General features: G+C 47.4%; 1 protein-coding gene across 2 annotated transcripts; it reads right to left on the bottom strand.

The window, feature by feature from the left end:
• Window positions 1–356: 356 nt before the first annotated feature.
• fgfr4 (fibroblast growth factor receptor 4) lies at window positions 357–16,318 on the bottom strand. Of its 2 annotated transcripts, none has more exons than XM_040182361.2 (21): window positions 15,546–16,318; window positions 13,827–14,038; window positions 10,806–10,978; window positions 10,566–10,716; window positions 10,374–10,424; window positions 9,389–9,658; window positions 9,187–9,276; window positions 8,914–9,080; window positions 8,664–8,787; window positions 7,670–7,860; window positions 7,321–7,459; window positions 6,981–7,174; window positions 6,635–6,780; window positions 6,302–6,423; window positions 6,108–6,218; window positions 5,755–5,945; window positions 4,405–4,527; window positions 3,871–3,941; window positions 3,569–3,706; window positions 2,935–3,040; window positions 357–2,792 (listed from the first exon to the last, which is right to left on the bottom strand). In XM_040182361.2, the coding sequence occupies exons 2-21, from the start codon at window positions 13,912–13,914 to the stop codon at window positions 2,652–2,654; spliced, it is 2,787 nt and encodes a 928-aa protein (XP_040038295.1). In that variant the 5' UTR covers window positions 13,915–14,038; window positions 15,546–16,318; the 3' UTR covers window positions 357–2,651. The 2 variants fall into 2 exon arrangements, with proteins under 2 accessions (XP_040038295.1, XP_077962983.1); XM_078106857.1 differs by lacking the exon at window positions 15,546–16,318 and adding an exon at window positions 14,678–14,783.
• Window positions 16,319–16,536: the final 218 nt, after the last annotated feature.

The raw sequence follows: 16,536 nt of genomic DNA, 5'->3' as shown, positions 1-16,536 counted from the left end.
AACTGCACTTTCAAAGATTAACAATATTACTTCTAAATAAAGTGTTTTTCGATCATTTGGTTAAGCCTGATTGTGTGAACATTTCCCTCTGGACGTCGCCTCGTCCACATGTCTCAGCTGTTCATTCGTCCAACATGACTGATGAAGATGAGCAACAAAACTACAAATAATTGGTCCCAGAGAGGTGAATTTACACAGATACTGGATTCTAATGCACTGAAATACTAATGAGCACGGAATCCCTTCTTTGATCATGCTAATGATAATTATGTCTGATCAATGCCTGAACATTAGCATCAGTTTGGACAATATCACCATGTTTTAATGAAGACAGAAAAAAAGAACACAGAGCTGCGTCACTTTAAATTATACTTTATTTCATATAAAAACAAAACAATGAACAAATAAATTAGATATTTCTAAAATAATTATCTGGAGAAAATGTTTTTAAGAACGCTGTGATTGTTTTGAGTCTGAAGAGCAGATAACTGGAATGTAAAGATGCAGATGTATCCGGATACTTTGCCTACGTTGGCATTTAAATGAAAAGAGCTTCTAAAATAGGACGCCAACTGTCACCGGATCGTTGACAGCGTGGTAGGCAAACAGCCGAGGCGAGAAGACGCGACAATCCTTCACTGACTAAACTGTTACAAAGCGTTTTGAATTGAAACCCCTTCATTTTTAAATTGAAACAAACAGGACCAGAGAATAATGTAGCTGGTGATACATTTAAACCCCATTTAAGGACAGACACACGTGGTTCAGACCAAAATCAATGATACTGCGCATTTTCATACAACTGTTAAAATGTTTTTTTGTGTGTCTGGGGTGTGATTCAGGGGGGGGGGGGGCAGCGGGGACTCCTGCTGCAGCTGGTCCCACCGGCGGATCTGAATTAAGATCCGTAATTTTAAAAAAAATGGTGGCTGTGGGGATAAAGATAGGGGCGTTTGGGGAGAGAAGAGGAGACATTAACATAATAAGAGCCTCTTCATTTGCACACAAGCCCAAGCTGCCCCCCCCCCTCCCGAAGCCCCCCACCTCCGTAGAACTCCCTCTGGTCCGCAGTCACACCCATTAAGCCTGCAAAGCCTTCATTGTCCGGCCGGGCTGCGGACCTGAGGACCCCTCGCCAACAGATTGGGCTGGGTGAAGGGTTACATCAAGACAAAGGACCCCCCCACCCCACCCCATCTCCTCTATTTGAAATCTATCACACTGGCTTTCACATGCAGCCCCCCCCCTGTCAACAGTGACAGTGGCTTGGGCCGGCTCTTCAACATGGCCCCCGATGCTGAATCGTCAGTCCTCCTTTCAGGGTTGAGTCCCTCCCTGGACACGCTGTCTCTGAACCACTGTCTCTGACGATGGACACTGAGGGAGTGAAGGTGTCGTTGGAGGAAGACCACGTCACGGCCGCCTGAACCTCCCAAAAGCTCCTTTTATAACTTAAGGAATTCATCCGATGCCAAAACACTGGTGGTTTTCATCCAACAACAGCGACGAGGAACCGGAACTCCTGCTGGTATTTAACCACAAACTGTTTGATTGGGCTGGAGGACAAAGTGGTTTACTACAAAAGGGCAAAATGGGGGGGGGGGGGGGGGGGGGGGTGATTAGGGTGGGTGGGGGTTCATTCCAAAAATGTGTAATGTATGCCCGAAACGTAAGACCAAATCCATTATTTTTGGATGACATGCTGTTTGGTTTTTATTCTCACTTTGTTAACAAGAGCTGCTGATGTAAAGCAATCAAACCGATCTCTAGTTTATGACTCGGGGGTGAATTCAATGTTTGTTCAATGTTGCCTTTAAATTAAGCATTTTGGAATGAAACCCAAACATTAATACAGCTGCAACACGTTTGGCACTTGAAACACTTGATTTAATTCCTCTCTCCTTTCGCCTCCAATAACCTTCATTTTTGTGTCATTAAGAATAATTTATAAAGGCAATCGTCTTTCTGCCACTGATATGTACATACAATATTTTAAAATTCAAATATATTCACAGGAAATCAGGCACTTTGCTGTCACTACAGCCGCATCTTAGCACACGAGATCCTGAGATTTAAGACCGTTTTTTTTCTTCTTTAAATAGGCAAAACAAAAGTAAAATAATCTTATATAGAGAGATTTATATTTAACTATTAGTTCCTTCTCTTTTTATCATAGCAAAATAAATCTTTTTATTTTAGTTCGAATGTCTTATCACCGAGGTGTCGCGCCCTGGTTGTGTGAGGAGGTCATTGTCCTTCAAAGAAAGCATCTCTATGGGTACCAAGTTCCTTTTGTGTTTAGTGCCGCAGTTTTCCAACGTTTACAACTGTTCTTGGACACAGGAGCTGATAGTTTTTAGTTTTGTCCTCTTCTCTCATGGCCCCGATGAAACGTTTCTCTTCAGACCTTCACCGTGTGATGAGGCCCGTCGGCCTCAGTGCTCCACGTGCGTACATGTGTTTATATGTGTGTGTATAAACGCCCGCCTATATCTAAGGGCTTCTTCTGGGGCCACAATGGAGGTCCAACTTCAACCAAAGGCTTCCGCGGACCCCCAATATGGCCGCCGGTGGGTGCGTTACATGTGTTTTGTCACTGTCTGTAAACTCAAGGGGAGGGGGGGGGGCGTCTTCACGTCCACCCTGGAGCGCTAGTCCTTGTAGCCCAGGAGACAGGGGTCAGTGGACAATGCATCGTGGGTAAAGACAGAGTCGTTGTCGGAGGAGCAGGAGCTGGACGTGTCCTCGCAGGAAGGCGAGTACTGCTCGAAGGGCGTCGACAAGTCCAAGTACTGAGGGAATGGAGGGAGTTCAGGCGTTAGGGAAAGGCTGGCAGTGGCAAGAGACATTGACACGTTTAATCATAGCCATCAGCACGAGGCTGTGCGCTTGTGTGTTGGTGTGCAGTTTGTACGTGTGTTTTAAAAAACCCACCTCGTCGGAGATGGACAGCAGCACTTTGTCCAGCTCCTCCACCAGCTGCTTGAAGGTCGGCCTCTGGGTGGGAACAGCATGCCAGCACTCACGCATCATCATGTAGCTGATGAGAAGAAGAAACAAACACACGTCACTTAGACCGTTTCTACAATGAAATAATGGTTTAACAATGTTAGCTTGAGGTTTAGTTTAGTTAAACCCAATGTTCATGTTATGGATGTGTGTTATTTCTGCTGTATACAGGGTTCATACACATTTTTTGATAAATAAAGGATGTTACACCACAATGGGAACATTTCAATGTAAAAAAGGGATCTGTTTAATCAATAGCGGGATATGATTCTTGACTCGAAAAGACTCTTTTCATCTTTATTGAACCACATTTGCTCTTTTATGCATTTATTTGGGAAGCATATTTCAGGACTTTTCCTAAACGTCCTTGTGTTTTTTTAGGTACTCACATCATATGCATGCAGCCGGTTTGCATGTAGCTTTTTAAAGTATCTGTAATTGTTCATATGTTCTTCTGTTATCATATGATGTTCTATCATCATATGAAGTCAACACCCCTCCGTCACGGCTGTCTGCCCATAACATACAAAAAGGACCACAGGTAAGACATCTGGCTTACAGTTCATGTGTGCAGTTGGAGGGTTTGTCCATGCGGTGTCCTTCCTTCAGCAGCTTGAAGAGCTCCTCGACGGGGATACCGGGGTACGGCGAGCCGCCCAGCGTGAAGATCTCCCACATCAGGACACCGAAGGACCACCTGAGCAGGGACCAGAGGATCAGGGCACGTCGACTTTTTCTTTTGTTTGCAGTGGCGAACGAACGATGTTGGAGCAACGGTGCGTTTGAAGACACGATCGACCCGGGTCGTTGCTGACCGACTGTTTCCCTGCAGGTATTTTAGATGCGAGAAGTTGAACTTACACGTCGCTCTGGTGTGTGTAGACCCTGTCGAACAAAGCCTCTGGTGCCATCCACTTCACCGGCAGCCGTCCCTGCGAAGCAAACACGGACAAGTCAGAGACTCGCCTTCATTCATGGCATCGACACTTTCTTCCTTCCGTCTATAACATTCTTTCTGCCTTTCTTCCTTCTTTCTCCATCCCTCCCTCCTCGTCCACCCTCTTTTCTGATTAAGTCCCATTAAGCCTGCCGCCAATCAGAGGAAAACATCAGACAGCGGTCTTGAGGTGTATTGAAGCTGGCTGAGGAGCGGACACTACTAGCTTCCTCTTTTGACCACTAACAATCCAATATATATATATATATACATCTGTTTCATTTATTTCATTTGTTTTATTTGATGATTTTAAAATGGTACATTTTAGAGGAAATATCTCTAAAAAGAAGAGCAGTATTTTAGTTGCACTCTTATTCTCCCCACCGGAAAGCAACTTTCTTTACTGTGGCGAAATAAAACTACAAAAAAAAACTACATGCCGCTACCGACTGACTCACATTTGTGGTTTTCTTGTAGTAGTCGATCTGGTGGACTCCTCTGGCCAGGCCGAAGTCGGCGATCTTCATCACGTTGTCCTCGGTCACCAGAACGTTTCTGGCTGCCAGATCTCTGTGGATGCACTGCAGAGAGAAGAGAGAGAATTAGAGACTGGACCAAAAAAGTGAGCTTAAGGCCTGAATAAAATGCTCAGAGATTCAATGTTGAATTTGGAAAACGGATAGTATGAATTCAATTCAAACGTATTAAAACTAAATTCCTGACAGAACAATATTGTGGTAATTGTAATTCAAAAGGGTCTCCATGTAACGCCCTTTTGAATTAAGACCTGTGGCACAACTCTTTCTCTTCTGTTCCAAGTGGCGGTATGTTCATGTAAAAACATGGTGTTACGGGAAACAATAATGATTCACTGCATTTTCCAGAAATGAAAAGACTTTAAGAGTCTAAAGTCAACACACAGTGGCTCATTTTAGTGAAAGCAACCAAATCATAAAGTCTTTATATAGATATCCAGGAGTCTGAAGAAAGAAAAAAAACCTTTGGGTGGGGTAAAAAGGCACCGTTTGCCCACATTGAACGGATATCATTACGTTTATTTTGGTTTTCATTCGAAATAGACGTGGGTTCTGTGGGGACGCGCCAATGAACCAGGGTTGGTTTGCGGGTCTCCCCATAATGGAGGGTTAGTTTCAGGCTCCTGCATTCTTAGGAGGCCGTGGAGCCAGAAACCCGATGCCTGCACCCAGACGACGTCTCCGCTGGCTGTTTGCTAACAGATTTATGGCGGCGCTAAAAGGGACAAAGCCCCGCGATGGAGAGGACGGACAGATGGATGGAGAAGGGTAAACAAGGCTGAAGCTGCTGCAGCTTTCTGCTCAGGAATGCCTGTCTGAGACACCGGGTGGCAGACAAAGAGACGTGTTGATTAGAAGCACACAGAGTGCATGGTGGGAAAAACGAAAGGGGTAATAACATGAGGGGGTTGGGATGGGAAGAAAGGGGCAGACAGATGCAGAGAAATCCATCTGTAGGCCAAGTTCTCCAATCCAAAAACACAGAAAGAGACGAGAACTTAATCCTAATTCCAGTTCTAGACTTCAACTAAAAAATATTTTACTACCCTGCTTTTCTTTTCTGGCTCTATTTACAGGCCAATGACGTTTTACTGAATTGGGGTCTGATTCACAAGTACCACTCTTATGTCATTTCTTTTTTTTCAGTCTTGCGTTGAACATAAATCACAAAGCAAATTCCCAGAACCTGAGGGGATGTTTTCAAATATGTCTGTAAAAAAATACATTTCGGCCCCCACAGGCTGTTATTTCCGCAATTCAAAGTGAGCGTACCCTTTTGGAGGCCAGGTACTCCATCCCTCTGGCCACCTGGTAGGCGCAGGACAGCAGGTCTTTGAAGGTGAGCTGCTCTTCGGGCACTTTAGTCATATCAAAGGTGTAGTCGGTGCCGGGGGGTCTCCGGGCCCGCAGGTACTCCCTCAGACTGCCTTTGGAGGCGTACTCCACCAGCACATACAGAGGCCCTGAGGGGGGGGAAGGGAAACGGGATGAAGGACGGGGTGGTTTCCATTGTTGCTTTAACCTTGAGACTTGGGACCACCATCGTTGAAACACTGACTAAATTAGTTGTTTGTTGAGATGAACAATAATGACACTCTGTTGAAGTAGTTTAGTCAGACACTCACCATCCTGTGTGCAAACCCCAAGCAGGTTTATGATGTTCTTGTGTTTGTCCATGACCTTCATGAGCTCCATCTCCGAGATGAGGTCTGCCAGATCTTTGTCTGTGGCGTCATCTTAAGGAAAGGATGCATTTTGTTTAGAAGAGGCCGCGGGCTTACACTAATCTCTTTTGGTGGAGGTATTTTTTCTTTCTTACCTTTGAGCATCTTGACCGCCACAGTGGAGGCCGGATCCGGAGAGTCCTTATTGATGCCGTAGGCATCTGCTCTGACCACCTGACCGAAGCAGCCTTCTCCTAGAGGTTTGCCCAAGGTTAAACTGGATGGAGGAACAGCAAAAGTTAGTATAACTTAACAACAGCTGGCTGTGGTTTTCCCCCCAGAAACCGTAATAAGCTTAGTGAAGAAATACTCTCTTTGCAAGAACTTTAAACCTGCAAAGTCTGTACACTAATCTCTTTCAGAACAATTTCAAGAACAATTTCTTTGCAGATGATGGCGGAATCTATTCTAACCTGCAGATGACTTACTTTTCTCTGGGGAACTCCCAGTCCGGGTCATAGGGCAATTCAAACTCCATGACTCCAGCCAGCATAGGAGAGCAGCTGGACGAGAGTCGAGCCACCCTCATAAGCGACGCGCTGGACTTCCCCGATGAGTTGGACTCCACCGAGTACTGAAGGAAGAGGTACCAAAAATGTTGTTGACATAAGCATGTGGTAAGGTCTCCAGTGTGGCTGCTCAAAACAACTATAAACAGATGGATATACGCTTCCTTCTAACCCAAGCATACCCTGGGGCTTTAGTTATAGTGAAATACTTTTCAAAGTTAGAGAAGCGAACTTGGAGGCTCCCATAATGCATAGCGCCCTGTACCTGTCTGCGAAGAGGAAACTTGGAGAGCTTTTGTACTGGCAGCGCATCGAACGGCTCCCTTCTGGGTTGGACCTGCATTCTACACAACACCACGATGACGATGGCCATGATCAGTGCCAGGAAACCACAGGCGTAGATGATGATGTCAGTGTACTTTGTCTCCATGGTCTCAATGGAGTCCACGGTTTCCTCTTCTGAAGGAAGAAATGGACAATAAAATGTTTAAAGTCGTTCTGTAACATAATATACATTATATTCATTTGTTTTGCTGCCAAATCCAGAGCCTTGAATTTCTCTGTCCATTTTTCTCAGCTCTGAGACGTGGTCTTCAGATCTTTACCTGAGAGGACGGTGAGCCAGGCGGACTGGTAAGCAAATCCGATTGAATTGCCAGCCAGACAGGTATACTCTCCTGCATCCTCCATGGCAACTTTGGACAGGTAGAGCACCTCCACCTCTGACATGTTCAGACTGCCGGTCTGCAAAACACGATTGCAGAAAGAGTGACATTAGTACAACAATGATCGCGCTACTATTTATTTTGAAGAGTTTTGCGAGATGTCTGTTTAGCAAAATAATGCTAATTCCTTGGCCACGTGCACGTCAGGATCACAGACCATATTAAAGCAGATTGGAGGAGATGTAGTTAAAAGACGAAGAATGTTCGAGTGTTTTGGAGTTTGACCAACCTTGAGTACCCGAACGAAAGGCGCCCCATCAGAACCGTAAAGGCTGCCATTGACTGCAATGTGTTTGAGCCACTGAATGTGAGGCTGGGCGTCGCTGTAGACCTTACAGAGGAACTGGACATCGCTTCCCACCACTGCTGTGATGTTGGCTGGTAGACCGGCCTGCAGGATGGGCCTGTGTGGGGAACGCTCTGTGTTGAAGGGATGAGAAAAAATGAGCAAAGATTAAAAAAAAAGAAACCAGTCAGAACTCAGGTCTACTCAGGGCAACAGTTCAAGGATCATTTGGCGACATGGAGAAGGAAATTTAAAAGATCTGTCAAGCTTGGTCCCAGAAGGTCTCCATACAGGAAAGAAAAATACAGAAAACTGGAATTATAACGAGCTTAGGGCTTAATAAATCCAGATATTTAGCCGTTTCTCAGCCAGCCAACGTTATTGCTTTGTGTAAACAGAAACTGAAATTGCCAAGCAGTTGTCCCTGTCACACAGAATATTTTTCCATGCTGGCATTCCAGAGCAGAAAATGTCATTTTGGGATGAAAGTTTGTTCCACTAGCATGGGTCTTTATCAGCTGGTCGGCGGGCTCTCTTTGATCTGAGGTTACTCTCGCTCTCTGATCTCGTTAGTTGTCTCGTTAGTTTTCTCCCCCCGTTGTCGAGGACAGAAACTGACCCCGCGGTGGACGGACAGCGAACAAATGAACAAACAAACCGCTGCCCTCCTCGATTTCTTGTCACAGGTCAGGTAGAAAACTGGTGTGGACGCCCGATCGTCCACATCCTGCCCAGGCGCCCCTTTCCCCTTCTGCTCACCCCACCCGCATATATCCCCTCCCTCCGACCGGAGGCTGTTATTTGCAAGCATGCCTTTTTAACTCTTACAATTGCTGCTGTGAATACGGTCAGCCAGATTACATTTTTAAAGAACAGCGCCTGTCTATGAACCCTGTATTGGTCAAATTAAAATCTTGTTGCATTATAAGTTTCTTACCCAGGACATCGAGCACGTAGCTGTGAGTTATGGAGCCATATTTGTTCTCCACCAGGCAAGTGTAGTTCCCTCTGTCTGAAGGCACGACGCTCTCCATCACCAAACTCCAGTGCTGGTGCCTCAGCTGGCAAAATAAACAGGCAGAAAAAATACATTTACTTTATGGCGTCACTGTAAGCTCTCCCAGATCATCCGAATGCGAGTCTCCTTCAGCTTTATTTAGCATTCAAGACATGGAACCCATCCTCACCTTGATGCCACCGATGCGGTGCTCTCCTCTAAATTCACGCCCATTTTTTAGCCAGCGGATGCTCGGCATGGGGCTGCCCATGGCGGGGCAACGAAGCTTCACCGTGTTGCCCGCGGGTACAGCGTACAGCTTCTTCTCCATACGCTGGGTGTGGGTCCAGTAAGGACCTGTAACGATTGACACCAGCCAATGAGACGTTGGTCAGAGATGCCTGCGAAGAGGCCTGGGGGTCGAGATGCACTACTCGCCCTGGGAACAAAGGCAGCAACGTACCTCCGGAGAAGTAGACCTGGTCGTTTTCGATCTCAGCCGATGAGTCGTCCAACCCGTTGTCCTCATCGTCGTCCCCCGACCCCAACGAGTCTGGAAACAAGTCCAAGTAACATGAAATACCATTGCTTGTTTTGTCCAATAATTCACATGGTTCACTCTTAAAATGTTAACGACGGATTAAGCAAACTGTTGGCGTCTTTACCTGCCACAGTGATGGTGAAGTTCCTCACGGGCTCCTTGGTTCCCCGGAGAACACACACATAAAGGCCAGAGTCCTCGTATGTCACGTCTGCAATCTCCATGACGGCTCCGCGGATCTGGATGCGGGGTGTGGGCAGAACCCGGCTCGCCTCCTTGTACCAGTGCACCGCCATGCCGGGCCGGGCGCTCGGGTCGCAGCGCAATTTCAGGACGTTGCCCGGCTCCAGCAGGAGATGCTCTGAGGTGTCCTCGCTGCGGTCGTCAATAGCGCCTTTTGAAAGAAATGGGCACAAACTTGAGTATGTGCCCCTCACCTTGTTTCTTTCCTTCATTTTCTATATATTCTACTCTTTCACGCACATGTCAGCAGGTTATTTGTTCTTCTCCTTTCTGAAGCAAGAGGCCGTCCCCTCAACTATGACCTTCAACACTTCAACTCCATTATCTCCTCTACCAACAGACACACAATGAGATTACCATGGAGACCAGGAGGCCTGACCGATCCCAACCCCCTCCACACACCCCCTTCTCCTCTTCATCTTTTTGTTCCCCTGTGGATTATTGTGGGACTGAGAGCCATCTAGCTAACACTGCAAACTCCCTCCCAAAACAGAAAGAAAAAGAATGAAAGAAAAGAGAAGGGAGAAGGGAAGCCGAAGCTAATGAACATGTTGCAGCGTGACAGTGGACGGAGAGTAAATCTGAGGGGCGGTGAAGGTTCACTGGAGATCTAAGTGAGCGACGGGAGGAGAGAAGTTCATTCCAGCCCGGGGAGGAGGACGAGCCCACACAGATGGCCGCCATACCGCCTTCAAGTCTGTGCTCTGTTTTCTGGGTTTTACAAACTTATTCTAAACAGCTTAAACTCTCACATTGTCAATATTTGAAGGGATTGCGATGTCGGGAAAGGATCTCAACTAAAACCCTTTTGGATTTGACAGTGTTTATTTTGGATTCAACATTTTGCAGCATGAGAATTAGGTTACCTGATGGGATGTCTGCAACAGTCGGCTCCACAGTTCGAGAAATGATAGTACCTGTGGTAAGTCAAAAGGTTAAGTTAGAATATAATACCTGGTCTTGACAGATGCTACATTGACGTATAGTTTGACAGTGTCATTGTACAAAACTAGCCAGTTTTAAACAAAATATTGGTGTGGTGTCGTGGAGTGTCGTACCGTGCAGGACCTCCAGCCACGCCGACTGCATGGCCTGAACCATCTGTCCTTCGTGGGTGCTCTCGGCCATGCAGATGTACTCCCCTGCATCCTCCAGACTGATGTTGGACAGATGCAAAGTGTTCACCTTAGACCCGTTGCTCTGTAGGACCTGCGTGGGCGAGTGATCATTTAAACCTCTTGTATAACATTCAAAACATTGAATTGTTTGTTGGTATCTATCGGTGGATCTGTTCTCACCGTCAGGGCGCTGAGGCGAGGCGGTCCTTCCAGGCTAACCTCAGCCTTCAGCCACTGCACCTTGGTGGACGCCGGCCGGTGGATTTTACACGCCAGCTTTGCCTGACCACCTACTACCCCCGTGATGTTTTCTGGGTAACCTGGCACAATCAGAGGCCTGGATACCCGAAGATCTGGATACCACAAAGGAGATGCATATAGAAAATGAGGCTTTGTTTCAGATATTGGGGAGGGTTTTCCTCTCCACTTCAAGCTTGAACGATACTTATTTAGCCCTAAAATACAAGATTCAAGGGGTCATGTTATGGCCATGTTATGGTCACAGGATAAGGAGTCCAGCATTTTTAACAAAGGGCTACAGACCTCCTTGGTCTGAACAAACTCTTGAGTGAACGAGACCGAAGAAATGTCAAAACACACCCTGGGGGTTTCGGTTTACCTCTGAGAGGTCCGGCAACAGAAGGACACCATGTTCCTGAACAGCCGCTGTCATTTAATGCTAGCAGGAACCGGCGATAGAGTGCCCTGATAACCCGGGCCACCATCGTGTCACCATCATCCACAGTGCCCTCCATTCACCGGGTCACTCGCCCATTCATGTGCTCGCCCACTCACTGGTTTGAGCATATGGCCGCTCTGGCCGGGGACCTCGCTCGCTGCTCAGTCACTCAGAACGAGCAATTTTCCAGAGCAATTTTCTGTCTGATTGCTTCCTGCCAGCGCTTAGTGAAAAGGCAATCTGTTCCCTTGTCGGAGTGAAGTGCTTTCAGGACCACGCACACACACACACACACACACACACGGCTACAACCTTTGAGATGCGCTGATCAGTGAAAAGCAACCTTAAGAAAACAAATTAAAGGACACGTGGTGGTGGACAGTTTTAACACCTCACACAATAACACTAAAGAGATCCCAACGAGCCTCTTCATCTAATGGGGCGAACACAGTAAAAACCTCAGGGATGAGCAGACACACGCATTTACAGCCGTGCTAATGAACTTGCAGAGAAGGGGACGGTGCCCTACAGTTGAACTCCAGGCAGAGTGTGAATTGTCACCCAGAGGCGAGGGGGGCACACAAAACACAACACAAACAAACCGCTCGGCCTGAGCGAGCAAGGCATCGGCCTGCTGGGCCGGCGGAGCGGCGCTCTGGGTCGAAACCAGTTGGGACGATGTGGAGTCTCAAGGCCTGACCTGCTCCATTTCAGAACTGCAGGCACAGCCCGTTCAAACATTTCACAGTACTGTTTCTGAGGTCATAGATTGACCTACGACTTCAACATGCCAGATGTATGAACGTATGTATGAATAGCTAATTTGCTATCGCTGGTCATCATATTGCATTGAATATGATTTCATGCTTTGCTAGATATCTTTAAAGGATGTAAGTTGCCGGGGCAAACTGCAACATCATCTGTGTTTCTTGTTTTTATAATGATGTTTATGTATAAATAAAGAGCATCCAAAAGCTATTTAAGCTTGCCAGATATGTACAGACAAAAGCTATACTCAGACTTTTCTGTAATCTGTAATGATGTTGCAGAAAACACGACTGGACATTGCACAAGTTAGATCCCTGCATTTAGCAGTATGTGGTTAGTACCATGTGTGTGTAATTATATTTAGTAACATGACAGAAAACGCCCAGTGGCTTGTTTGCCTGCATAAAATTGGGGAAGGATTCTTCCACTTTGATTTTAAGTCTATTCTAAAATAACACATTTGAGCGGGAGCTGTTTGAAACTCCAAAAGATCAACATAAAAGTTGGAATGCTGCTTTCAAAGCTTCAATTTGCATGTTTTACGACCTTCAGATCTCTGCATGATGAATCTTGGTTTGACTCTTAACTCTTCTGTCCTATATTAACCAGAGAGGGTTTTTTCTGTGCACGTTGTCCTCTCAGCAAGCGTGCCTCGGCTGGCCTTGTAGGGGCCCGCAAGTACAAAGATCCAGAAGAGACAGCTTCTGTGTTCGATGCCTCCGGGGCAACAACCCACCTTGTCTTTCATCCATCCACACACAAAAATGTCCCCTAATCTTTTGATCTGACTTAAATGATCTGCTTCACGCCAAAGGGGAATCGCCTGAATTGACTGATTGCATTGGACATGTTTACTCGGTGTGTTTACATGGTGGTATAATTGGAATCTTTGCTTAGTCGGACTATGGTGTCTTTCGGGGGGAGGTGCTATTATCCCAATATACATGGCAGTGAATAAATCAAATCATTGGCCGAAAGCATATCGTCATATCCGATACGATAGGTGGCGCTGTTTTCAGTACAGCTAGTTGTGATACAGCCATTTCCGCTTGACCTCTTCACCACTACCAACAACAACCAACAACAACAACATCAACATTAGGAGAAAGATGGCGAACGGAGAGCAAGGTGAAGCTACGTCCCTCTACTATGTGTGCATGATGTTAATAGGAGCACAGCGAATGCGAATGGCGCTATTGGCCGATTTGATAACGGAGAGAAGACGCCGTCGGGATCTCAAGCATGCGCAAAGACGCAAAGTCCAGTTCCTTATCCGATTCACCGTTACATGCCGCAATAGTCGAACTACCAACTGGATCGGATCGAGTTATCCAGGGGTGTTAGTCGGATCGTAGTCGGGCCGCACATAGTCGGACAAAGGTGTTTACATGAAACGGATAATTCCATTTCAGTCCGACTACGCCAGTTATTGGAATCCATGTAACCACGCTGAATGATTGCACCTTCACTCTGAAACTATTCTGACAGTTGCTGACTCTCTGCATTGGCTTCTGTTTGTCAAGTATCAATGAGAAATGCCCCCTCCCTCCGTAGCTGGCACTCAGGCGGGCAGATTTACACTTCCAAGCCCCGGGGCCTCGGACGGATCAGGTAGCTCAGTTTAAGGCGGCAAAAACACTGAGAGCTTTTTTCCCTCCTCTTCACCTTCCTCCTTCTCGGACTGGACTGCTGCCTCTCTGTCTTGAGGATAAACATCGTGACGTGCGGTGGAAGAAAAGCAGTTCAGGTCTTACCTTTAGTCCTCGCTTGGTTGATGGCCCTGGACAAGACTCCGTCCATCAAACACAGCAGGAGAACGCAGAACGTGCAGATCCTCTCCATCTTCTTCGTGCCCGTGTTCCGGTCAAAAAGGCAGAAATGTACGTGGGAAGCCTGGAGTGGGCTTCACACTCCGGTCCCGTGCATCGGAATCTTCAGAAAACCCACAAAGCCTCAAAATAGTATCCTGCAGATGGAAACAACCAGAATGGGAGACGTGTTATCTGCTGATCGGCGATCCGTCTGGAGAATAGCTAAAGACCTAAAGCTCTCCATTCAACTTCAGACCAGGCAGCCGTCCTGCTATCTGCCCCGCTCGTCGGCCTTACATTGGCCAGGCTCTCCTGCGTCGCGAATGAGGAGCCTGTTGTTTGTCAGTGGATGGCCCCGCTCAGCCTGCCCCGCAATAATGGGCCCTAACTGGGAAAACACTTGAAACCTGCCAGGAAGCCACAGAATCTGCGGGAGCAGCAGAGACTCGGCCGGCAGCTGGCATGAGGCTGCAGGTGACCGATCGCTGGAGCATCAAGCTGACTGCACGAGGGGGGGGGGGGCTCGTGTGATACCTCTAATCTGAGCATTTCACATCACTGTTTGTCAGAGGACAGTCAAATAAATCCCACTCCCAGATTCCCAATATGAAGTTGATGTTTGGCATTGTTGTCTGAAAATGACATTATTTTATGACATAATGCAATGCAACTCAAGTATCAACGTTAATGACAAAACGTGCACAAAATGTGCATTTCTGTATAAATAGTACAATAAATACCCTCAATTCCATCTCAAAATATGGTCACGAAGAGATATCTGCAAGAACACTTACCAGTGTAATCTAAGCACAAGGCACTCACTATGAAGTCCTGCACACACACGATAAACTCTAACAGCCTACAGTGGGAACACGACAGGAATAAGGCAGTGACCAACTGCGCACAGGCGCCAGACCCCGGTGCGCCCCCCCCTCTCCCCTCCCTCCCCCCTCCCGCGGACACACACCGTTTAAAGAACCAGTCTGCTGAAACGTATTCTTTCTCAATTAATTAAGGGCTGCTTTTTTTTTTCTCTCTCCTGCTGCTGCATTTCGCTTTCTTCTCGGCGAGACAGATGTGGAGTGTTTTTTTTGTGCTGCATCAATCACACGTAATGAATCAGTCGTGTGCACCGTGGGCATCAAACATGAACCACGAAACACCGTCAATCAATCCATTCAACCGGGTGTCTGACAGATCGATTCAAGAAATACCGGAATCGCTTGGCAAATGAACACTTGACATCACATATTACGGGAGGAACAAGATGATTTACTTGCAGGAGTGTCATCGCGCGGGGTAAATGCCATTAACATGTATTTTAATATTTTTTATTCTGTGGTGTGACAGAGTTCAAACTCTAAAGCGTCTTTTCCCCTCAAACAAATAGTCCGTGTGGAAGGTTCAATGTCTGACAGACAAACTTCTTCGCCTGATGTGAAAACAACAACGTCCTGCGATCCCCGCAGGTGGAGCAAAAAAAACCAACCTTCCTGGGCTTTAATTCAGTGCCTTGATTTATTTTTATGAAAACGAATTTAAAGGTGGAAGGAACTCGCACCACGGGTTTCAATCAATTACGGTTTCATCGAGGATTCCCGCGACACGTGAATGAAACAACAAACCCCCAGATGACTTGGTCTACATTCACCACTCACCCACCTTTTCCTTCTCGGTCTGCGGGCGCACAGATGACTGGCACCGGGGAGGAACTCACTCCTTGTCCCGCTCGATACGAGTAAATATTGAAATCCTCATTTGGAGCTTCGTTGTCGCCCTTGTACCTTCCCCAGGAGGCTCTGGTTTATCCGGCTGAAACCCAAGTCGACCTTATAAATCCATTAAAAACAGCCCCTTGGAACATGAACGACAGCTGCCGGGCTCTGCTGGCCGATGGAAGGAGCTGTGATCCCCCCCCCCCCCCCCCCCCCCCCCCCCCCCGCCGCCGCCCGCCCCCGGGCAAAGTCCACTGCGGCCGGCCGCTCACAGGGCGAAATCCGTGGAGACAAAGAAAACCCAACACGGAGCCAGAGAGTGGATCTGCGCGTGTAACCAAACTTACGTTTTAAGTTTAAATAAATTTGAGGGGAAAAAATCCCGAGGTGTGGAGAGTAAGAGATTAATAGAGCGTGATAAAAAATAAAAAAAAAACGTGCCCCGCAGTTGTGAGTCCTCTTTCTGTTGGACCGTAGACTTGGACAACTCTTTACGTGCGTCTTTACGCAGCGCTCCGGCGAGGTCTCCGCTCCCCGTGTGAGTGTCTCCCGATCAGATCTGAGCTCTGCCGCTCAAAAGTGGACCTCAGCCTCCTCAGAGAGAGAGAGAGAGAGGAGGGGGGAGAGAGAGAGAGGGAGGGAGGGAGGGAGAGAGAATGTGTCCTGCACAAACCAGCATGAACACTCCACTGCTCTCCGGACCTCAGTGACAACAACAATGGTGTGTGAGCAGCCCGGGGAGGGGGGAGGGGGGAGGGGGGCTGCTGGTGGGGAGAGAGAGAGAGAGAGGGAGGGAGGGAGGGAGGGGGAGAGAGGGAGGGGTGCGCTTCTGTTATCCCCCCTCCCCTACACACCAAAAGACCCCGTCCCTCGAGAGAAGTGGCGAATACAACCCAAGTATTGCCCCCCCCTCCATCCCCTCCCTCCCTCCCTCCTCT

The sequence above is a fragment of the Gasterosteus aculeatus genome, chromosome 7, assembly GCF_964276395.1.
Source record: "Gasterosteus aculeatus chromosome 7, fGasAcu3.hap1.1, whole genome shotgun sequence".
Classification (NCBI taxonomy): Eukaryota; Metazoa; Chordata; class Actinopteri; order Perciformes; family Gasterosteidae; genus Gasterosteus; species Gasterosteus aculeatus.
This window is presented reverse-complemented; position numbering and strand designations above follow the sequence as displayed.